We start from the raw sequence: 24,945 nt of genomic DNA, 5'->3' as shown, positions 1-24,945 counted from the left end.
CACGGATTGATACTTTGAGAGTGTTATGACTCTGGAAGGATATGTGATCATGACATAAGTTCTATTATTTTAGCTTCTCTTGGTCAAGCGTCTGCTGAGCGGGCAGCTGGGGGCTCTAGGTGCTGATTGATGGTTGGTAACTGGCAGTGTGGGCAATGCCAGTAGCTGTGCTGGTGCATCTGGGCAAGGGTCCACGGGGAGGGCAGGGGGATGTCCTGGGGTTCCAGGCTGCCACAATCCTGGGTGCTGTAAGACTTTGGAAAGTGCGGGAGAATTGACAGTAATATAGACAGTCTCAGAGAATATTAGCTCATGCCTGTGCAAGGCTCTACAACAGGCATTTGGCTAAATTATTTATCTGACAATTTCATTTTCACAACTCTGTCAGGTCTTTTTTTAATTCCTATTTTATAAATGAGAAAACTAAAGAAGGTAAGGGACTTGCCTAAGGTTGCCCAGCCAGACAGCAGCAGAGACAAGGTTTGAACCTGGCACACTGGATTTTTACGTCTACTGCTTTTTTATTGCACCACAGAGATGAAAACCTGCCCCGAGCGTTGCACTGCTGTTCTGGGGAAGGTGCTGCAGGGGACACACCAGATGGGCCAGCAACAGGGAACCAAACTCATCCTGGAAAAGAGGGAACCATGACGCCAGGGCTCCTTCTTAGCTTTTCATCACTTTACGAAAGTTGAAAGAGAAAACCTTATGCTAGGCTTCTTAAAGCCTGAACCTCCTCCCCTCTCACTCTGACTCTAGGGCTCCACCCTCCTTCCCCTAAAAGGGAGTGCCTTCTGATGATGGAAGCCAACAGCAAAATCTCATCTGCTCTGCAGAAATCTGGGGTAAAATGCTGTGCTGTGGTCTCTTCTGTGGAAACTCTTAGGTACTGCCAGAGTCACGACCAGCACAGACCTCTTCTACAGCAGTCTTGTATCTCTTCCCCTTCTCCTCGTAATTGTGCCTGTGGGCAGCTGCTCTGTCCAGTTCCAGTTCCAGTTTCTGAATCTTCTCCATGTCACCAGCCCGAACAGCAGCCAGGCTGGTCAGCTTTTCCACCAGCCCATGGTTCTCTCTGTTCTAGAGAAAAGAAACAGCAGGTGCTTAGGGGTTTACACCACGTAAAGAAGCTGTTCTATTTGGTTCTCAGAACCTTTAACATGGCATCTAAATCTTTCAGAGTTTTAGTTATACAGATCACGTTTATCATTATGATGGCATAATAAGCATCTTCATTCCAGTGAAAAGAGAGACGCAGATCTCATCAGGATTGTTTCTGAGCTGGTGATTCTTTTAGTGTAGGGCCAGTCCAATCCTGGAGCTCCAGGACCGCCCTAGCATTGTGGGCTGAATTGTGTCTCTCACTGCCCCATACCTCGCCCCCCTCCACCCCAATTCATATGGCATAGTTCTAATACCAGTACTTGGAATGTGATTTTATTTGGAGAAAGGATCTTTAAAGATGTAAATTAAGGTAAAACAAGGTCATTACGGTAGGCCCTAATTCAGGATGACTGGAGTCTTTATAAGGAGATTTGGACACAGACACACACAGAGGGAAGATAATGTGAAGACAGAAGGAGAAAATAACCATCTGCAAGCCAAGGAGAGACAACTCAGTAGAAACCAACTCTGCCAATACCTTGATCTTAGACTTCCGGCCTCTAGAACTGTGAGAAAATAAATGCTGTTTAAGCCACTCAGTCCGTGGTAGTTTGTTATGGTAGCCCTAGCAAATGAATATGCCTAGAATGGAACCCAGGCAGTGTCGAGACACCCACAGGCCCTGCTCCCAGCTGACCACGACTGTTTTTCAGTGCTGTTCTCTGCATAAGAGATATAACATGCAGGTGTGTTGCACAGCAGCACAATGAGGGGAAATTGCATCAAAATCTCACGTTTATTTGTTTACACATTCATCCATTGATGAAAGACCCCTATTACCATATTAAAGTTCACCTTAGGAGAATCTCGGTATTAATTGAGGCAAGCCCAGGAGTGAGTTTTATAGACCTGCATGCTGCATTTTCCTCAGCCTTTGTGCACTAGCTGAGAGCATGCGGATTTTTCTCCCTACCAGTGAGAATGGCATGGGGAGTCTTCCCAAATGAGGGAGGGCTGCGGCTAGACCATATGGACCTTTGGGCAAATTAGACAAAGGTACTCCTGCCTCAAGGCAGCCCAGCTTTGTGTCAGGACACATTGGTTGACGAGTAGAGCCCGGATGGATTTCAGCCCCACTTGCCCTCTTGAGCAGCTGCCCTTGTGCGGTATACAAAGTACACAACCACATGTAGCAGCCCTTTCCAGTGGGCTTCTGTCTTCTAGCTCAGGTGGTGCATGTAAACTGTTTGAACCTCCTGACATGCATGTAAATTTTAACTGCATCACTAAGAAATTTGCCTGGAAGAAAATATATCTGTAAGAAAAAGTAAACATGAAAGATGCATTACGAATACCTACTTGATCTTCCAGCTTTTTCTGCAAACGTTGGACCCTGTAAGTAAGCTGAATGTTGAGCACGAATCGTCGGATATTCTGGAATCTGCGTCTGGCCAGCCATGCCCGAGCATATTTCTGAAGGATCACAGCCTTGTGTTCCTCTAGCATCTTGAAAACAAGATTTTGTGAAATGCAAACTGGATCTCTACTTTTTCTCTAATGTCTGGAGATACAACTACCAGAAATTTCCTATTGTGCGAAATATGAATTTCTTATAATCAACCCACAGAGACCTACAATAGACTTTTAAAACAATAACCAAATTCCACCTGTAGCAGACATGTACGAATAGACATTCACATGAAGAAAAACTATCTCACTACAGGTACACCTCAGAGATATTGTGGGTTCAGTGAATATCACAATAAAGTGAGTCACGAATATTTTGGATTCCCGGTGCATATAAAAGTTATATTTACACTATACTGTAATCTATTAAGTGTGCGATAGCATGTCTAAAACAAAACACATTCCTTAATTAAAAAATACTATAATTCCAAAAAACTGCTAACCATCGTCTGAGCCTGCTGGATAGACTTGCTCGACACAGAGGTGCCACAACCCTTCAACTTGTGGGGGGAAAAAAGTCTGCGAAGTGTAATAAAATGAGGTATACCTGTACTGTTAGTGAAAAATAACATGAGCCCTGGCAAACCTGTGTCCCAAGAAAGCATGTGGTCTCGGCCGCACCTTTCGATATCTCCTCCTGGCCAGGAGTCCTCGGGTGTAGGCCTGGATGGTGATGGTGGCCACGCGAATCAGTTGGTACAAACTGCGAACAAGATATCCACGACAGTGCTTCTGAATGATGATGGCTGCCCACGCCTCCTTCAAGGCCGCTGCTGTAATAGCTTTCCTTGGTTAAGAAGAATGTGGAGTCCATCTGTTATCCACAGAGCACTGACTTCTACTATATGGCATGACGAGCTTGTGCAACTCTTTCCTACTAAGGAATAGTCAAACGTTTTGCAGACCTACACATTAAACTCTGTGACTTATTCTAATGCCTACTGGAGATCAGTCATCATTACATCCCCCTTCACCCCAATCTGAATGCGGATCTGCTCCAGGCACGAGGAACCATGTGGGAACACTCACTCTTCATATCCAGGCTGATCGACCGGCTCACAGGCTCATAGGAACCACAGGGATCATGACACCAAAACTGTGTTTTGGCATTGTACTTGCTCTTTCGTCTACTCTTTCGTTCTTGTGGGAAATCATGCTGGAGGCTCCAGACTTGAGGTTGGCAAACTAACGCTGGGCGACCGAACCTGCAGCCTTCCACCTGTTATTGTCAGTGTTATTGCAACACAGCCACACTTATTATGTACATATTACCACAGCTGATTTCACGCCATAACGGCAGAGGTGAATTGTTGTAAGAGAAACTGCAGGGCACCAAAAGTCCAAAGCATTTGGCTCTTACAGAATGAGTCTGTCAACTCCTATCCAAAGGACTGGAGGAGGTGACAAAGTTATTACCCTCAGAGTTAACAGCCTCATGGAGCAGACAGACTTATAAATGGCCAAGTGGGACATGAGAAAAAATAAAATAACTACTAAAAGATCTGCAAAGAAGCTCTTATAAAAAGGATGGCACGTGAGCCAGTCCTTGATAGAAAAGGATTTCTGTAGACAGTGATGATTGGGACCAGCAAAGGCGTGGAGGCCTAGCCGTGCCTGAAGTATTCAGAAAAAGAGAATCTGTCTGGAACTGCTAGAACACAAGCTACATGGAGAAAATTTGTAGTCAATGAGGTTAGAAACAGATGGGGACCATTTATTATTAAAATATATAGCACGTCCAGTTTGGGGCATGCTGAGATGAAAGATGTGGTGTGCCAAACACGTGGAGAAGCTCAGATGCTGCTGGAGGTCATGCCTCCAGCTCAGGAAGTGATCACGTTCAGTGACACAGCCTGACCCTTATAAACCTGCCTTCTCAACTATCTTAACAGCATGCCAAGGGAGGAGGCAGGGCAGACACACGGAAACACACAATGCTATTTGGGAAGGACACCCATCTCCCTGGCTAGCCCAGCACAGCCCACTCAAGCAGAGATGGGATGGCATGGCTAGTGGAACTGCCCTCCACTCAGCCATCCCCTTTGGGCTGCTGTGGTAACCTTGCCAAGGGGTTGTGTGTTTGCTGGCAGAGACTTGCCAAGGATCCCTCGCTATCTGCAGGTAGGCTGGTCAGTGGCTATTCTGCCATCTTTACTCAGGGGCTTCACTAGGACCCTGGTCATCTTAGGCATTTTCAATTCCCACGGAAAGGAGCCCAGTCCCTCTACCTGGTCTCACTGAGAACTCTGATCCTCTTCAGAGACACCCTGATTAGGGCTTCATCTCTTCAGGGTCCTGGTTGTCATCTCTGCCACATGGGGACAGCAGGCAGGTCAGTACTACCTGCCTCCTGAGACACATACCCTTCTCACCTTGAGGCTCATGGCCATCCCAGAAAGATGCACCCTGGCTGCCAGGAGAAAGGCAGGCCCCTCCCCCGGGGAGGTGATCGTAAAAGACAGATGTACAATTCAACACGTCTCCCTTGGTTCCAACATACCTCACAGTTTGCTGACCCCGGAAGTACTGCTGAATTATGAGCGCAGCTTGTCTCTCTCGGAGGAATTTTTTTCTCTGGAGCCAGCCACGGATGTGCTTTTGAATCACAACACAACCCTGCCTCAGTTTATCCAATCGGAGTTTCTCTAAATAGGCCACTTGCCCTGCTCTGAAGAAAATTTTGGTTTTACCAAACTGGTACTGATTAGAATCCTGGAAGAGAAAAGTGATATAATCAGAAACAAAATATTTTCAGATTTTCTACAGTATTTGGAAAAGATGGTTAGAGATTCAAAGATGCCAAAAACATGGTTATTTTGACATATCTGTTCTTTGACATAAGGCAGAAAAACTCTAATATGATCTAGAAATTTATACTTCGATTTGTTTAAAGCCTCTTTAGGGGAAGAAATGGACTTGTGGTGGAGGTTCCCACCTGTGGGAAGGGGAGGGGTGTGTGCATTCTCCATGCTTCTCAGCTGGGCTCTTGGGGAGCTTCAGCCTTTCATGTGTGGTTTCCACAAAAGGGGCAGAGCGGCTGGACAGACTTGGTTTCTGTTTGCATTTTCGCTTCTCTTTACCACCCCTTCTCCTGGCCATCATTACTCCTTCCCCAGCTCTTTTCCATCGTTACTCATCACTTCAGCGATACTCTAAATCCACACTGAGTGCCGAGTCTGTACCCCCGGCTTAGTGACCATCTGGTTGACTGTGTAAGACTATGAGAGAACAAAGCAGGATAGAAGGACACTGGAGGAGGCCAGGGTTCAAAGCTGGGTTCCCACTGACAGGAGAGGGTGCCCATGACTGTGCCTGCTCTGACCTCCTTAGCACACAAATGCTTGGGGCACATTTTCTTTCTTCTTAGCCATTCATGACAACTATAGTCCAGAGACTGAGGCAAAGATGAAGATACAGGTTTGGGAGATGTGCTTCTTGGTAAGGGCCCAGGGCTCAGGTGGGCAAGACTGACCTGGATGAGCCTGTGTAAAACCACTTTGCACACCTCCTTCTTATCGCTGAACGAAAGCTCCTGCTTGCTCATGAGGATACCGTAGCGACTGTAGAACTCGATGTATGTCCACCTGGAAGGTCAAAGCAGGGCCTGAGCAGGCGTGCCTGGGAGGGAGCCTGTCATGTCTTTGGACCCTGTGGCTTTAATGGTCACTGCTGGTGGGGTGGAGTCTGTTCTAAGGATGATGGCATTGACCTCTGACCTACCTCATGCTGAGTACACCTGTCTGCAACCTGGACTGTTTCTGTTAATGCTCTGCTCCAACGATTGTCTTCTCCCCATCCCCGCTCCCCACAGCCCCCTTTCCCAGGAGGCAGCGGGTGACTCTCACTTGCAGCCCAGACAGGTGATAAGGTGGTGATGATGGCGGCCTCTGCCCCACCCACCACCTGTGCAGCATCCTTTCCTGGCCTTCCCACAGCACAGCGGGATACACCTCGGGAGCATCTTAGGAAAGTACATGACGACAAACATGGTAGACATTCCCTTGGTTTTCAGCACAGCCCTGAAATTGGGCACTTTTCCCCCAAACAAGGGCTGAAGACATACCTGGAAGGGTAGCTCTGCGCACTGATGTGAATTGTTTCTAAAACACCACAGGCTCGCAGCTGCTGAACAATTCTTTTGGAGTTAAACCTTAAAGGAGACAATTTTATAATGCGTTAAGCCATTATAATTGATAATAGCACCTCCAAAAAACAGTTCAGAAAGTTGAGGATATGGAGAAAGGAGCAATGCAGAGGGATTGTGTTAACACTATATGTGAAAGGCGGGATTGTTTTAAATCATTTTAAAGCCCAGAAACAGTAAAATTCAAGGCAACTGTGAGTATATTCTCTAACATCACCACAGAAACACTGGATTGCTCAGTGTTTTCCCTGCCTCACGAGAACACTTACTCAAAGGGTAATTTCTCATCATTCGGTTTGATGCAGCGAACGTAGTGGGGCGTGGTTGCATTGAGGGTCTCCATGAGCAAGGCCAGAGAGCTGCGGAACTGGGAGACAAGGTCAAGCAATAAACACTGAGCTCAAATTTAATGCTTACTTTGAGGCAAAAAAAAAAAAAAAAAAAGAGGCCCCAACTTGGTAAGTTAAGAACAACAAAAGTTAACTTTGTGCATAAATATCTATTACAAAAGGTTTCAATCCATGACGGTGATCGTTAGTGTCCTGCTGTGCTGGACAGAACGGGCCCTGTCCAACACTCCTGCGTAGCAGGGAGCATAGTATATCTTGTTACTGTGCAAACATGTGGTTTGATCAGTTGTCTATGGCCTTGGAGGTTGAGGTGCCATGACAATGAACCACTGATTTCCTTTGCACTCATATTTATACTAGTTCTGAAGAAGCTTGGTGCCCATGTCAAGGCCTGGAATGTGGAGCCTCCCAGTGCCCGGGTCCCCGGGTCCCTGGGGGCCTGGCCTGTGCCTGTGTCCCCTTGCCCTCAGACACTTTTTCGGTACCTTGTTCCCCACTGTGGTCCGGAATTGCTTGTTGTTTGGCTTGATGATTTGCTTTGCAGATTTAATTGTGATCGCTGAACCGAAAGGGGAAGGAGGAACTGGATTTTCTTGGAAAAATTTGGCACAGAGATGAAACTGGAAGAAGCAGATAGGATTTCAATGTCCGAAAGTGCTTGCCCACAGGCCTCAGTTGGTACAAGCCAAACGAGTGGTCAAAACAAGTCCAACTAACCCCGTGGAAGGTCAAGTGACAATCTTGACCAATCTCTACAGCAAATCTCAATTCCGCACAATGGACTGTCCTCACTCGGGACGACTGTGGCTTCTTTCCCAGGAATGAGAGCAGAGAATATCTACATAGGGGTATCGCTCAAAGTCTCAGGAAAATGGAAACATTATAATTCCCACCTCCGTGCCTTGGCTCACATTGTTTCTGCACCTGGAATTTCCTTCCTCCTACCCCACATTCTCATGTCCACAGATCCAAACCCATTATTCGAAGTTCTGTTAAAATATTTTCCAGTCCCACCTGCTTCCCTGATGCCCCAGCAGGAACAAATTCCAACTTCCTTTAAACTATCCTAATCTTATTTGTACCTCTTTTAGGACACTCCTTACTTTTTACTTTACATCAGTTATTTCTTTGTTATGTCCTCTCTCTTGGAGTGAACCACATATTTTTTTTCTTTTAAATCAGACACTGAGAATCTCCTTCAGGGCAGAATTCCTGCCTGATGCATCCTTGTGTGCCCCTGGGGAGGAGTGGGTCTGAAACTGCCACACCTCTGAGAGCCTGTGTGCTCCACATGGAGACCCACCTGTGCTTCTATAAGATTCGTGCTCATCGTCCAGACTGGACCCCAGGGTAAACGTGTATAAGATGCAGGCCACTTCCACGTTGAATTCTCTATCATAAATCAGTTTTGCTTGTTTGTTTGTTTATCTACCTATCTACCTACCTACCTATCTATTTATTTATTTGATGAGGCAATCCTTGATTGACCTCACAGATTGCAAGGACTTTGTCAGTTTACAATCCCTTATTTTTTACACCTACAGCACCTGGTTTTCCTAGGTGGTCTCCCATCCAAGTACTAACCAGACCCAACCCTGCTTAGATTCCGAGATCAGACAGGATTCGGCTTATTCAGGGTAGCATGGCTGTAGACCTCATAAATCAGTTTTAATAGCTGAAGAGGTCACAGCCTATGATTTATTTATGATCATTAGTGGAAGTGCTCACGCTCATTTGGGAAATGGTCAAAATACTTGAACGTTGATGGAGGACTAGGATCTTTTAAAAGAAGGGAAATAAATATGATAAAATCTTCACAAAAATGAAAGCTTATGTATAAAATAGCCTTACTCTCAAATTTGAATTTAAAAATGTTCAAAGAGCCAGAATTTTTCTCTTGGTGACACTGTTCACCACACAGAACCATAGATTCGAGGAGCTTACACTTGCAAAGCAGCTCCCTTCTTTGTTCTGTCTCTGTTTTGCTTTGATGTTCTACACGCACTGAGCACTGCCTACTGCTGCCCGGTTATGGGTTTCAGGAAGGTCCTCCCTCTGGGATATGAGCTCCACTCTGCAGGAACCCTATCTGCCTTGTTTGCTGCTATGTCCCCTAAATCGGGGACAGTGCTTGGCACACGGTAGATGCTGTCTAAATATGTGTGACTGAATAAAATGTGAGCTGTGGTTCTTTAAATGGTTCTGTCAGCTGTCTTTCCTGTGTCATCTGTATGTTTGAGTTCTGATTTTGCTTACAGTGGAGATTTGCATGCTTTTAGAAGATAGAAATGTATTTTAGTTCCAATTCTAAAATAGTTATTTTTTGTTTGAGCTACAATTTGCCACAAGACAGTGTACACACACACCACACACACACACACACACACACACACACACACACACACTTTCTCTTTCTCCCTCCCTCTCTCTTACTTTTCCCGATATCTAGATCCATGTCAAGTGTATAAGGCATAACTTAATTACCCCTAAGGACCTGACAAACCTTGCTTGCTTTCAGGATTTCAACCAATGTGTCATAGACAGTGTCTCTGTTCTTTTCAAGGAAACCTTCGCATTTATATTCAACCTATGCAGAGAAAGGAATTAATTATTTCCAAAGAAACAAAAGCAGACAGCATCTAAGTATCACAACTTCTTTTTTTCTTTTTAAAGAAAGATTAATGAAGGGGCTGTAAAGCAATCTTCTAAAAAAAAAATTCAGTTTCTGTTTGTCACAGTTACTCCATTATATAAAACTTAGAAAGGTGGGACTATGTCCCAGGCCTGGAAAGAGCCAGGCCTGCCACTGCCTGGATTTCTCACTGGCTGCTGGTCACCCTGCACTCACCTGTGAGTTCCCTCTGGCTACACATGACAATTCTCTGCAATGTGTGTAGTTAATACACACACAGGTCTCAGAAGACCTGGTCGGGGCTCACTTCATCTTAGAAGCCACCAGGAGGAGAAAAAAGCTCAGTGGTATCCTCTGGGTTCAAAGAGAAATGTTTTCTAATCCAGCATTAATGTGGTAGAAAGAGGAAAAAACTGAGAGCTGACCACAAAGCTTTGGGGCCACCAAAGCCCCAAAGTGAGGCTTAGAGGGGGTCAGTGTTTACGACGCTTGCCTTTGGCTCTGAAAGGCTCTCCACGCAGCCCTTTCTCATTCCTAAGGCTTCTCAAATCCCTTGAACAACAACGTGGGGGTGGGAGGGCTGCTTAACATTCAAACCCCAATGTAGTTTATGCCTCTGGGTTATGCATTTTAATATGTGATTCTATTCTTCATAAATTAAAAACCTATGTTAACAAATAAAATATTAAAAAATTAATGGTGAGGAAACAGGCATTTGGGGGTGCTGGAATCTAGAGGGTGTTCAGGGACCCCTGGGTGAGGACTCTGCTTTGTCCCTCTGGATGAGGAAGTGTCCTTATTAGTGTAGAGTTTAGGTTAAGAATCAGGAACATTGGCTGTCTGTAATCACATACTCTCTTGTGATTGAAATACTTAGATTCTTGTATAAATTCTTCCAGGCTGATGGCGTGAGCCACTAGTCTAAGCAGACAAAGGTATAACAAATGTAGAACTTTCCTGATCCAGGGAGACCGTCTGTGGAGACAGTGTCACAGGTTGCTGAGTGCCTCTGTTGGGGGGCTCTGGGGACGGAGGGAAGATGTGCTGACTTATTGCATCTAAATGCAGCTGTCTCACTTTCAAAATGATTTTATTTCCTTGGCTAATTGAATTGAGAACCTCAGCTCACCTTACAGTGTGTGTGGTTTCTTCCCACCAATCTGCAGTCCACCCAAAGTGCTGCACCATTAGTTCTTTTAAGAGGCACTTCTTGGAAATGCCAGAGGAGAGAATTAAATGTATAGACACTACGCGCTGTAAAGAGGGCCTCCTAAAGGAAATGCCATACATGCTTTGTGTGAAGTCTGATTCTTTTTTTTTTCTTTTCTCCAGGGGACCCCAGATAAAGGACAACAAGTCAGAAATGTAAGTTGATGTATCATCGTTCATTTCATAGGCATCTTTTCAGGAATCAATCTGAAACCCTCTAAGCACTACAAGTCTATCATATTTACCCATACTCCCCTAGTCCACAAAGGTCATTACAGCTTTCCAGCTTATTGTCCCCTCGGCTACTCAGACATGACCAGCAGACTCTGACCCATAGCAGTAGCCTCTGGGACAGACAAGAGAGACAAGCACAAGCTATCCCCATGATCCTCAGGCACTGGCCAGGCCACTAGAGTAACGCCCAACTAAGGACAGGATTTTCCTTGGGAAAAGAAAACAAGATAAGAATGCGTGTTTAGGGCAAGTGGTTATGGTGATTTTTCTTTTTTTCCCTTCTGTTTTCTAAGCTTTCTGTAGTGTGATTTTTTAAACATATTTTTTTTATTAGACTAACATTTGTTTCATATAAAATAGGAGATATATAAAGAAGAAATTAAAGATCACCTAGAAAACCCATCATCTTGAGTCAACCTATGTCACCAGCATAGTAAATATATTAGAACCTGAAAAAGAAAAACCTCAAAAAAAAAAAAAGATATAGCTTTTGTTATAGGAAACAACTACACTGTCTTGATTATAACGAGTTCATAGCAAAAATAAACTGATAAAAGGTTAATAAGTTCATAATAAATCCAAAATAAAAAATGAGGTCCACTAGCAACACGTTGCTCTTTAAAGCAGTACAATCCAAATTCAAGTATTTTGTGATAAAAATAAATTAAGGATTGTTAAATACACACACACTCATACTCTTGCATGTATCCTACATGCTAAGTGTGACCTGAATCTGACCCGAAAAGTCCCTGGCCTGTGCAGCAGGCAGCTCTGGCTCCAGGACAGTGTCCTTCCAGACTCTCACTGTACCTTATCAGCAAAGTGCTGGATGATAAAGGATGTATTTGACATTCTGGGTTTTTCAAACGAAGGGTTCTTGTTGATGAAATTATTATACAGCTTTTGAAGCCAGTTTTCATCAGTTCCGTGTGGTAACTGGAAGAGAAAAGCAAACCAAATAGCAAGTAAGAAGACTAGAGATGAAAGATGAGAAGAAGTGAGCAAAAGCTCTATTTCCGAGAGACGAAGATGATCTGGCACCTCGAGCGAGCTGCACTGGATCCACGGCTCCTCATCTAAAAGCGACTCTAGGCATCAATCTACCCTTGATCTCAATAATCTTCAGAGTGATATTTAAATGGACATATCAATGCCCCTTTAGAAGAACAAAATGTTATGAACTAAAAGGAAATGGTCACACAATGACTTAAGAAGGATGAATTTTATTTCTGCAAAACTGGTAGTATTTTCATTTTTTCTCCCAAAGAAGTTCAAAGGCTCAGGAAAAAGTAGTATGAATTCCATTATGTGAACAGACTTTCATTCCCAGTTGAATGGGGAAAGACTGCCACCTGAATGTGGTTGTCCTCACTCCATCCCCAGGAAAAGAGTTTTTCCTTTGTTTTACTGCCTCATGAATAACTACCTACTTGCACTAAGATCTCATCTCCTCAAACTAAGCTAGTTGCTAAATTCCTTCTTGATAGCTGGTAATTTTAAATTTACCAAGTATATTAAGCCTGAATGCTGTGAATCTAATACTCCACTGTGTTCAAATGACTCCCGCATATTTCTTGTGACACTGGTCACCTAGCAAATGTCTCTGTGGGGTGGGTACAAGTATTTAGCTAGAAGAGGCTACCTTGGCTTCTGTTCCGGAATGTTAGCCCTGATGCCAGCCAGCCCTTTAATCTTAATCACTGGAGGGGCTGAAGCACATGTGGTACCAGAAAGGATAATCTGTGAGAAGAATTATGGAACTGAGAATTCTAGGGAGAAAATGCCATTAGGTCTTCAACATTATAATTTTGGGGAGGGGGCTTGGAGTACAAATAAATCCGTGTAAAAAAATAGAACCTATGTTTAAACATCAAATACAAACTTTAAACCAAAAAACGAATATTGTCCTAGGGATTCTTTGTTTTGATGGCCCCATGAAGAACACTGCGAGGCTGACTCACTATAAAGCTGCTCCCCCAGAGGGAAATAACAGAAAACCTCTCAGAACTCATCTCTCAAATTGTATGGTGTTGATTTCTCTTCTACCCCTCCCGATAGATGACTCATAGAATCAGGAAGAGAACCCCAGTTTTGTTAGTCATCAACAACTGGCGTGGGGTCATTGCTGTTTCCATATGCACTCTTCATATACCTACAGACAGCCTCAGAGGGCTCCTCCCTGCTGGACACGGCCTAAGAGGTCATGCATGTTACCCAAGGGTGGGTGACACATGCTGAGTGTGGGAGGCTCACCTGGTCTTCCCAGGTTCCTGTTACGGTCAAAGCATTAATAACCAACCAACTGAGTAACATGTCAGGAAATTACATGTATATGTATATTTTAAAAAATCCACTTTGCAATATGCTCATCCGTTACTACTCAGAAGTTGAAAAAAATCTCAATATTTTAAAGATGAATTCACACCATGAGCCACTTGAGCAAAGGGCTGAATCCTATTCATCTCCAGGTCTATGAGGCCCTTTCGGTAAACAACACAATATCTAACACAGTAGGTGCTCAAATAAAAAGTTTATAAACAAACATATATCATTTAAAAATTATACCTAAAAACAGAGTTACTTTATTATAGATTCCAAAATAAGCATTATGAATGATTTATGCTGAAATTTTAAAGTTAACACTATGCAGCTGCATACATCCTATAAAGGCGTAAAACCAATTATTTTAAAATGTTACCAAGCACTCTTCATCCAGTAACTCCAAAATGCCCATTTTTGCTTCAATCAGGTCAATAACTGGTTGGTTGTCATAAAAATCTATCAGAGTCCAAGGGATATCTTCCTTCATATATTCTTCTTGTTCAAGTTTAAAGACATGCTGGGAATCCAGAAGTTAGCACAGAAAGTACAACAGAATATTAATATGTGTTTCCAAAAAGCAGGATGTAAGCATTTGGAAAATATAGATACATGACTGGTTTGCAATGTTTATGGAAGACCCTAAGGTCCAGGGAACCTCCCTTACCCATGATCAATGCAGCTGAGTTCCTAATGTGGGTTTAGACCTCATCCTCCCGCCCAGTCTGAGTGGGTGCCTACATCCTGTCACTTCCAGTAATGCAGGTACTCAGAGTGGTCCTGGAGCCCTTCCCTGCTCACGGCACTGCTGCTATCCAGTACAGAGCCAGCCTCTTTGGCCGGGTGGAAGGCAGCCTGCCCAAGAATGCTGGCTGTGGAGCCAGTGTGAGAAGCCAACAACTTGGAGAACTTTGTTTGCTACTTGTTCGGGCCATAAGGGTATCGGGGAGGCTTCCCAGAGGGCTGGCTCAGGCTAATCTTGGCTGCAGGTGGCAGGAGGGAGAAGGGCAGCAAGGAGAAAGCCTGCTATGGAGGAATCCTTTGGGAGCGGCACAAAAGCACAATAGGTGATTGAGAAACAAACGGGGCTTGTACAGACCAGACATAGAGCACAGCAGTGACATGGGGTAACGGGAAAGCACAGCAAGATGGCAGAGCGGGGATCGTGTAAGGCCCTCACATTCTCTAGAGAATTCTGGTCCTGTGGCTTTTTCCTAGGGGCAGTGAAGACCTGTGGAAGGTGTGAGGGAGGGAGGATCGTGATGAGGTCTGGAAAGATAGCTCGACTTAGGTGAGGGATGGCTTTGAAGAGAGCAGGAGTGGAGGCAGAGAGGCCAGTCAGGACTCAGTCAAGCATTCCGTGGTGGCTGGACACTGTGGGAGGTGACGCAGAGGACTCTGGGGGAGGAAGATGAGCGAGAGTGACGAGTTAGATGAAAGTTAGGCCAGGACACTGGGTCGATGCCGGTGGTTTAACCACGAAAAGGAGCATGGAGAGTCAGGGCTCTGAGAGGGGAAGGTGGTGGGTTCGCTTTAACACTGTTGAGCTCCTGGAGGCCACCAGGGCAGGGATCCAGCAGCGGCCAGGCTTATGGAACAAGAGCTGGAAGACAGTCTTCACTAGGGCTTTTGTGCTGACATTTTAAGGTACTACCCCTCCCAGAACGATCTGCACAGTACCAGATGACTCAAAAGAAAGAAGAAAAAGAGAAAAATGGAGGAAGAGGAAGGCGAGCAGGAGGAAAATGAAATTGCAGCCTTGATACGCTATTTTCAGGGGGTGTCTTGCATATGCATTATTTTGAGGTTGAGGTGAATGTGTGTGTTGGGAACAACATGGCACTAGAGTCGTAGGAGATGGCAGAATCTGCAGATATGGTTTAGTTGTGATGCATATCTATTTGGAAAAACCCTTCATTGGGGTTACTAAATGTTAAACTGCCAAGGAATCCTTGAGAATGCAAACAAAATAGAAACTTGTAATAAGATGACATTTAATGCTTATACATAAATTAATTCTGGAGCAAGGGAAAAGAAAGAAAAAGAAACACATACTGAGTATGATTGGTCTTCTCCTCACAACAATATTAGGCAGATACTATTGGCCCATTGTTAAAGTGAGGAAAACTGAGGCTCAGAGAGCCCAAGGAAGTGATAGAACTGAGATTCAAATCCAGCTCAGTTTAAGCAAAAGCACATGCTCTCTGTGATGTCATACTACCTCTTCCCCTGGGGTTCTGTGAGAGAAGCTGAATTTCAAAAGATAAGCAGGAGTTTGCCAGGTGAAGATAAAGGGATGGGAAAAAGACAGGAACAAGGTGGGTTATAGCAGAGAGTGCAGCAGGTGCAAGGAGGTGGAGCCTTCAGGAAACTCACTAAATCATTTGGTCTGGGTGCATAGGGGGTCGGTACCCAAGATTGGCAGATGAGGAATTGAAACTAAAAGTTGGCCGGGTAGCTCGAAAAAGAAGAAATAGGATGAGAAGGTGCAATCTCAATATAAGGCCACAAGGTGGTGTAGTGGCCCAGTGTACAGCTCTTACTGTTCAGGATTTAGAGAAGCCTAACTGCCTCTTCCTGTGTCTGCTGGCACACAGAGCTGAGAACTAGTTTCAAGAAAGCAGAAAAATCACCTACCAGGTTAAACTGCTGTTGCAGTTTTTCATTAGCGTAATTGATGCAAAACTGTTCAAAGCTGTTCACATCGAAGGTTTCAAAACTGAAATACAGTTTAAGCAAGTTAAAATATAACTTGGAGGACACATACATTCATTTATAGGTCAGTATTTTTTGACAAACTTCATAGCTAAACAACTTGTTATGTTTTCTTAAAGTTTTAATATCCCGGCAGTCGGTTTATAAGTCAGCTTTTCCCAGGCTGCCTCAGAAGGAATCCGGCTTGTACAAAAAAGCTACCCTGAGGCAGGCATTAAAACAGGCCCGTCAGATTAGCATGTATCATTTCATCCACACAACACTGACAGCAGCATTATCATCCTCATTTTATAGATGAAGAAATAAGACTCTGAGAGGTTAGAAACTTGCCTAAGGTTACGGTTACACAGCTAGTGTCCTACTCAAGTGTGAGCCTGGCTGAGAAGCAGTGTTCTTTCCTATTCTCCCACTCTTTACCTGTTGAAAGGAGAGGGAGCACAGATTTGCCTCTCCCAGGAGTGCTTTCATAGTTTGTGGAAGACAAGGGCAAGGTCATTTAATGCCTATAGCCCAGCAGACCCCGGCAGGTCCAAGACAGACATGGCCCCACCTTCATTTTCAGACATTCAGTCTGTCTCTGGAGCTGCCCTGGGGTTGCAAACACAGAGCTGAGAGGAGGCAGGTGACAGAAACGAAAAGCAGGCTGGAGAGAGTGCACAGTGAGCTGCGCAGGGCCCTTGCAAACAGGACTGTCCAATGGGGCAGCTGCTACTCTGCTCTGACCAGCTGTGGCCATGGATGAATGCAAGTCAGGACGTTAGACCGCCTGATTCTCAAGAGAAGCCAGAATTCTGCACTTTTATGTGAATAATACCACTCTGTTAAACTTTTGTTGTGGGCTGAACAAAACTCAGGCATTAAATTCGCCACCTGGCAAGGTAAGCACTCCTGCCAGGAGGAAGCTCCCCCAGGGCTTTGGGTGCTAGCATTGCTGCTGCACATCGCCTCACTTAACCCTAACACTGCCCTAGGTGGGGGGCTACAGTGACCCCATTGTTACACGTGGTGGTCAGAGGTGATGGTGACCATGGCAGAGACCAGCAGCCTGCAAATGCCAGACATGCAATTTGATTCCAGTCTTGGTGCCTCCAAAGCTTTGGTTCTTAATTGCTCTAATCCTAAGGGGTTCCTGCCAGTGCCAACCATGGGTCCCTTGGGAGTCTCACTTGACCGAGCCAGTTTGGCTCAGTGTAGATGTCCTGAGTAGGTTATGGGCCTGAACTTTGTTCTAAACAGCTCCACAGTGACTTGGGGCAGGAGGTGAACCCACACAGCTCTGACAGCTCCTTCCACACACACTCTGGGGTCCAGAAACTGGACACCGTGGACAGGCCGGGGCTGGGCTTGGGGAAGAATTAAAAGGGCCTCGTGCTCCATAGCCCAGGCCAAAGGAAGGACTTTCTAGAGCAGGGGCGGAATATCAAGCATCACCGATTATTTTCCTGCCCTTTTGTTCCCCTTCTCTCAAAGAAAGAGCACTTGGAGTTAAAGTTCAAAACCCATGGAAAGACCTAAATCTATGACTTAAAATGCCAGAAGCACGTTAGCTATGACAACACCTCACATTTGAACGATGCTTATGGTTCTTAAGACATCTTTACAATTTCTTCCATTTGATCTTCATAATAACCCTGCAAGACAGGCCCCATCTTACAGATACAGAAACTGAGGTTAGGAGAGCTTCTGCAACTTTCTCAGAGCCATACAACCGGCACACCAAAGTGCTCACGCCCAGCGATCTGAGTCCCAGGCCTTTCCAACTCTGGGTCCAGAGACCATAAACACCTAACTGGCTAGGGAGCCATGAGCCCTCATGCCTTTCCCAATTGAAACCTCAAAGTCCACAGCTTCAGCTTTAAACGCTTTCGGTGAGGGTGACTCTTCCTTTGAGGCTGCCTTATTTCCAGGCTAAACTGAGCTCAGTTCTCTCAAAAGTTGCAGGGTGCACATGAGCACATGAGAAAGGCACGAAAGGATTTGTTGGGCAGCAGCACTCTTACTTAAAGAGGGGCACTAATTTTTTTGGAGGGTATACCATTAATTCACTGGTGGCAGCAAGCATGTTACTTTTATAATTTTTGAAAAGGAATTTATTTTTAAATTTAAAATTTAACATGTACAGTAACAAGTTCTTGTGAGTTTATAATTACTCCTGTCTCAGGTTTGCACACTTAGCCAAAAAATTCAAATTCTTTATTATGGTGCTCAATAGGCCCCAAGGATCTGACTCCTTTCTGCCTGCCATCCTCCTCACCCTGCTTCTTGTGCTCAACTGTCCCTCTTCCCTATCCTCAGTTAACCCCCAGCACATTCCCTTATTCCCTTCATGGGGATCATCCCCATTTAATTGTCCACCTGCCCCTTAAAATTTAAGTCCCCAAAAAGCAGAGCCATGCGTCTGTGCTGTTCACCGATCACACCACAGTGCCTGGCACATAGATATTTGTTGGATGAATGAAATAATATATTCTTAAAATAAAGGTCTATTTATTTTTAAGACATTTGAAAGTTACCTATTCCACCATAAAGAGATTGTTTTAAGCAGGACTTTGCCTTCCCACAAGTCTACTTAAATTACTACTGGCTGTTCACATGCTTTTTTTAGAACAAGAAACAGGAACTAATCTACTAGAGGATCCCAGCAATGTACTGATATTTTACAACTGTTGACATATTAATTGGATGTCACATGTTATTAACTTAAAATCTAAACTAAACAAAGCCCCTCCCTTGAGGCACTGTCTCATTAAGCTCTTTACCTGGACTCGCTTTGCCCCTCTGCCCTCCTGCCTACCCTCCCCCAGTAGGGAACAGCAGGTCACAGAGGCCCAGAGCTCAGGCTCTCCCCTCTACATGAGGAGGGGACTTGAGCTGCTTTTTACAGAGTGTAGGGGACTACTCCCCAATCTGGACAGAATACTCTGTGATATCTTTCATGGGACAATCTGCCCATTCTCCTATGGGAAAACCCGGGTTGGTCCTGGGAGTGGGGAGGGTTGGGCATGGAGGCCAGGTGCTAACAAACAAAAGTCTGAGTGCTAACAGCCCCTTCAGCCCGCCTCACCTGGCTGGGGCCTTTTGCACTCTCTCTGCTATTCCATGAGCATCTTTAGCATGAGTCTGACCCGGGATTTAGAAAACCAGGTCATAGCAAAGAGAAGGAGGAAAAACAACACTCCAGCGTGGGATCTCTAACCCCACAAGAGTTCCTGGGGAGGGGCTGAGGCAAACAGAGGACTGTCATTATGCAAGAAAGGATGAGGATTTAGGTGTGAAACTGGTTGGTAAAAGGCCTGATTCTGAGTCCTCCTCTGGCCTGTGAGCCTGTGCGAGGTACAAGACCTCTGGGACTGTCATTCCCCATGAAAGAGGAAAGGAATGTCAGGGTCCACACCTCAGGGAGCCTCTGTCAAGAGACAGAAGTGGGTGAGAGCCTCACGCAGCACTGGGAACTTCCACCAGCGGAGTTCCTGAGCCTTGGCTACATCATCTCTAAGATGGGGATAATTATAAGGTTGTTTGAGGAGCAAGTGAGAAAGTGCATGGAAACCATCCAGCAATGGTAGCTGGCATATGATGAACTCCTGATGTTGGCAATTAGTAATTTAGCATTTATTTAATACACTAAATAAAAGACACTGTAGCCCAGGAGATAGTACTTAACACCCAACATGAGAAAACAGAGAACACCATCTTTCTGATCACGCGAAACACAAAGGAGAAACCTGAACAAATTGATCTAAAAATAATGGGCATTTGAATTTGAACGAGGAAAGACAGGCTCACTGAAAAGAATCTTACCCATAAATGTCCAAAACACCAATAAAAGTGTGCTGCTTGCCTGAAAACTGCAATGCTAAGTTAATTCTCTCCACAATGAAGTCGAACAGGTGAGCATAGATCTTTTTGGCCAGCGCATCCCTGGCGTTGACAGCCTGGGGCCTGGTCATGGGTTTCACCACAGTCTCAGAGGTCGTGATGATTTTGCGATTGCACAGCCACTGGGCAACTTTGCCACTCTCCAGGCCCAGGAGCTCACAGAACACCTTCAGGTGACTGTCGTCCTCCTTTAAAAACAAATACAAACCCCATCAGGGCTGTCTAGCCACCTAAACCAGCATAAGCCCACCCACCGAGGGCCTTTGGCTTCCACTCAGGCCTGTGTAAAGTGAGGATGAGCTGGCATGAGAATGACCAGGCCTTTTGAGACAGAGTCAGGCCTGGGAGTAAAGCAGGAGAGGCCACAGTGGCATCGAGCCTGCACCTGACCCTTGGCAGGATACCGCTGCCACTGCATTTCATAGAAACAGTTTTTACTATGTGTTTTCTTCTTTATGTGGATATTGATGAAAATAACCAAACACATACTCCCTACCAGGAATCACTACTCATAATATTTGTCACACAATAGTCACACATATAAACTTACCTCATGTCTATTAAATAAATGTGCCACAAAACTTACACGGGGGTATATTTCCAGAGAGAAAATCAGCACCACTGGTGTTAGATTCAGGCGCATGTCAGGAAGTAGGAGGTGTCCTTTCTGTTTACAACTGTCCAGTGCCCTTAAGGCCCTACTCAGTGGTCCTCAACCTTTTTGGCACTAGGGACTGGTGCTACTACAAGAATCTAATTCCTGATGACTGAGGTGGAGCTGAGGCAATGATGCTAGTGCTGGGGAGTGGCTGCAAATTCAGGTGAAGCTCACCTGCTGCTCACCTCCTGCTGTGCGGCTTGGTTCCTATAAAGGCCACTGACCAATACAGATCCACGCCTGGGGGTTGGAGACTCTTGCCCTACATGACCTGTACCCTCTCTCTCCCTCCATTTTCTGGCCTCTCTGCTTTCACTCCTCTGGATAGAACAAGTTTTTTACTAGTTCTCAAATTACAACTTCTGCCTGAGAGCCCTTATACTTGCTGTTCCCTCTGCTTAATATGTTCTTCCTCAGATACAATTCACTTCCTTGTCTTCAGGCCTCTGCCCACGGACACTGTATCAGAAAGGCTTTCTCTGAATGCCCTACACAAAAGGCACAGCTCCTCTCCATCTTCTACTTTGCTTTACTTTCCTTTTTAATGGCCATCATCAGCTGCCAGAGCCCATAATTATTTATTGTGTCTCCTCCTCTCCGCTTTCTTCCCCTAGATCATAAGCACTGTGAGGGCCTTCTTGGTTTGTTTTGTTCACTGCTGTTTCTCCAGAGCCTACAATAGTGCCTGGCACACAGTAAGGCGCTCAGTAAAAATTTGCTGACTAAAAGAAAAACACATAGACAATGCATTTTCCCTCTCTTCTACTTTTGCAAAGGGAACAACCTTTACTCTTTGAAGGCAATTCATGGAAACCCTTGCCTCCTTGTTCTCATTAAACTGGTTTCCCCACTGGCCCAATGTGCCTGGTGCTAAAACGCAAAAGCAGGGGATCCACAAGATGTTCTACTGATGACCATCCAAACACAGGACGGGTGAAACAAACAAGTATCTTACACTAACTGTGGATCTCTCATTGCCCACTGCTGTAATCTGCACGTTGCCCAGATGTAGGATGGCTGCCAGGATCTTAAAAACATCCATCTGAAAATCTTTCTTGAAACCTAAAAACAAAAATTTTCCTAAATTAGGAATATTGCATTTCTTCTCTTAATCATGTGTAAGATAACACCTGAATTCTTTCAAGATGCTCTAGTATAATCAGTGCCAAGAGCTGGGCCAGGGAACGTGAAGTGGACCCCAGAGAGAATCTGCCTCACTATTCTTTACAGTTTGACTTGGGCAGACACACAATGTAAACTCTACAACCCACTAGGTTTCCCTTTTTGCCATGGCTACTAGGAAGCTCAACACAAAAATATCCAAGTAACAATTTCATGTCAAGTTCTTGGGAGAATCAGCTCTCATTTATTCTGTGATGTACTTGCTTTATTTTTTATTTCTTTTTTGCTTGGGAGCTGCCTGAATAGTGGGATGCTGGATGGATTCCATTTGCCCCTCCAGCTCTGCATCCCGCTCTCTGCTCTAGGGCCTGACCTGTCTGGACCAAGGCAATGGGCTCTCATGTCCTCTGGCCTCTGGCCGGGTTTGACCAGTGGGGGCCCTGGCAGGAGATCAGAGAGCAGGAAGACAGAAGTGCTGGTATATCATCCTCTTTTCCTGCAAAGTTGTCTCAGGTTGGCTCTGTCACCGACTAACATGAGGTCCCTGCTCCTGGTCTTGCACTGATTTTCCCCAACCCTTCTTTCAGGCTCCAGTAACACCCCTGTGCCTGAAAGGGAAAGAGCAGCAAACAGCTCTGCTGCTGACCCCGGGTCCCTACTGCCACTTGCAGCTCCCCTGGCCCCATCCACATTGCTACAGTTGCTCCCTTCATAAACAAACCCTCCTTTAACCCGAACTGGAGTGTGCCCCATTTTCTCTCAGGCTTGAGTGATATAGGTGGAATATAAGTTATAAATATACAACATATTTGGTCATCACAAGGGGATCAGCACATTTCCTGGGACTGAAAATAAATATGACCAGCTCCCAGGAAGGATTTTATGTCTGATTCCTGTAAATCACAGCGGAGGATCTGCCAGTTGTGAACAGGGCTTTGCTAGGTCAGGATCTCCGTGCAGAAGTGAGGTGGATGGGGTAAGCACCAGGTGGTCGTAATGACACTGCAGTGAGTCAAGGAGCTTGACAATAGACTCAGGCAGGTGGGGCAGGCTCATTCTGATCGACATCCGTGCTCCCTGGTCTGTGCCAGGATGAAAACTGGAATGTTGACTCACGACTCCCCCTACTCTCTCCAAGCAAAAAAGCAGTGGGCCCTAAAATCCGAGTAAGAACCACCATGGCCACTCACTGCTTCTACCTGAGGACACCTGGAGTATTTGAATAGCGGCTAGGTCACATTCTTAAATAACTTCAAAACCTACAGAGTCTTCTCTACTTCAAAGATTAAACAAAATCAAAGTTGCAAAAGGTATCAAACGCAAAGTATATGGATGACTCTAGCTCAGTCTGGTGTAGGCATCTGCAGTCTTTCTATCTGGAGTTAATGCCTCCATTTGAAGGACAGGCCTTTAACAGAAATCAACTGCCAGGCCTTCACCATGATAAATGACAGATAAGTGGTGAATAAAAGCAACTAAAAATGCAAAGTGTGGTAATCTTCGCTCTGCCACTCCACTCTGCATGATCCGTAACTAAATCACTCAACTACTCCATGCCTTCCAGAATTGACAAAAGTGAAATAACTCCAAAGAAAAAACTTAAGACCTCAGTTAAGGAATTATCTTCAGTGAGACAAAGTCATACAAAAGCACAGTGACCTGAGTTGGATTTCACAAGGAGTCCTAGCTAGGTCGATTTCCAGGGTGTTCTTTCTGGTAGAGATCTAAATGACCAGGATCAAGGGACGAATTCAACGGGAGTCAGCAGGAGAACAAAGGGAAGGCACTTTTGATAAAAATGTGCCACCTTCTGCTTCTTCAGTCCTAACTTTGTGGTTGGCCAATGTACCTCAGGAGCAGAATGGGAAGGGACTGGAATTCTGTGGCAGGCACTATCCCGAGTACTTTCCATGTCATCTCTCTAACGCTTACAACAACTATAGGAAGTAAGTACTGGTATTATCCCCATTGTACAGAGAGGAAACTAAAGCGTAGAAGGGCTAGGGAACTGGCCCAAGGTCACACTGGGTATGCCACATCTAAGCAGTAGGCGAAAAGACTGTGGCGTTCATGAAGCTGTCTTAGCTTCACCCAGTATGTCTAATGTAGAGGTCCCCTGAAGACTCCATACCAGGAGAAGAAGTTTCAGCAGGTTCCAGAGGTCCATTTACTGGGCATGTTGTGAACTGGATGTGTGTGTTGACCTAGATGACCTCGCTGCTAACCATGCCCATTTTTCTGTTCTGTTTCCATAACAAAACACAGGAATGGACAAATTGACCAACAAGTACTAATCTAGCAATTACCTTTTTAAAAAGGGTGATTTGCCCAATTGTTTTATAAGTCTATATAAGATTCAAGTTAGGCAGTCTGCCCTTGAGGAGGTCTTCATCTAAATGTAATATCAAGACACAAACAAGAGGACAAGCAGTATGGACAAGGTATTCACATTGTTAGGAGACGTGCTGTTGAGAACATTGAGATGTTGGAAATGATCTACGTCTGTGCTGTACAACACAAGAACTATTACTGCATGTGGTTGTGAGCACTCAAAATGTGCTCGGTGCAACTGAGGAACTAAATTTTAAATTTTATGTCATTCTAATTAAAGTAAAATGTAAACAGTCACTTATGCTTGGTTGGTGGCTACTGTGTTGGACGGCATGGATCTAGAGACCACAAAAATCAATGCACAGCATGAGATCAGTGATTGTACGAGTCACAAGATGATGGCAATCTCAAAGTTACAGTGAGGTCATCTGGTTCCATGCGAGAATCCACTCCGCAACAGTAAATGGACCTTTGGAGCCTCTTCAAACTTCTCCTTTTCCTGGCACGGGGTCACCATGTTTAGACACACTGGGGTGAAGCTAAGACAGCTTCACGAATTCCATGAGTCTTTTCACATATTGCAAGAAGACTCTAAGGAACTCATCAACTAGTCTCACTCTATCATCTAGGACAAGGGTCAGCACACATTTTTTTATTAGTCTTTGCAGGCCGTGTAGTTGATGTCATGATTATTTAACTCTGCTACCACAGTGTGAAAACAGCCATAGACCATATTTACACAAATGAGTGTGTCTGTATTCCAATAAAACTTTATTTACAA

At 44.9% G+C, this 24,945-nt stretch overlaps 1 protein-coding gene and 1 pseudogene across 2 annotated transcripts in view; both read right to left on the bottom strand.

Annotated features, from left to right (window-relative positions):
- The window catches only part of MYO5C (myosin VC), an 84,424-nt gene that overhangs the window by 35,194 nt on the left and 24,285 nt on the right, over positions 1-24,945 (bottom strand). For both annotated transcript variants that reach the window (XM_039889022.1, XM_039889023.1), the window contains exons 9-22: positions 21,667-21,773; positions 19,976-20,241; positions 16,097-16,178; positions 13,839-13,979; positions 11,951-12,076; positions 9,569-9,652; positions 7,551-7,685; positions 6,985-7,082; positions 6,635-6,721; positions 6,044-6,155; positions 5,072-5,283; positions 3,193-3,358; positions 2,464-2,610; positions 916-1,080 (exon numbers count right to left, since the gene is read on the bottom strand). In XM_039889022.1, coding sequence (XP_039744956.1) covers positions 916-1,080; positions 2,464-2,610; positions 3,193-3,358; positions 5,072-5,283; positions 6,044-6,155; positions 6,635-6,721; positions 6,985-7,082; positions 7,551-7,685; positions 9,569-9,652; positions 11,951-12,076; positions 13,839-13,979; positions 16,097-16,178; positions 19,976-20,241; positions 21,667-21,773 — 1,928 coding nt within the window. The remainder of the gene's footprint in view (positions 1-915; positions 1,081-2,463; positions 2,611-3,192; positions 3,359-5,071; positions 5,284-6,043; positions 6,156-6,634; positions 6,722-6,984; positions 7,083-7,550; positions 7,686-9,568; positions 9,653-11,950; positions 12,077-13,838; positions 13,980-16,096; positions 16,179-19,975; positions 20,242-21,666; positions 21,774-24,945) is intronic.
- LOC120623187 (uncharacterized) lies at positions 8,601-8,719 on the bottom strand (annotated as a pseudogene).

The sequence above is a fragment of the Pteropus medius genome, unplaced genomic scaffold (genome assembly GCF_902729225.1).
Source record: "Pteropus medius unplaced genomic scaffold, Ma_sr-lr_union100, whole genome shotgun sequence".
Taxonomy (NCBI): domain Eukaryota; kingdom Metazoa; phylum Chordata; class Mammalia; order Chiroptera; family Pteropodidae; genus Pteropus; species Pteropus medius.
This window is presented reverse-complemented; position numbering and strand designations above follow the sequence as displayed.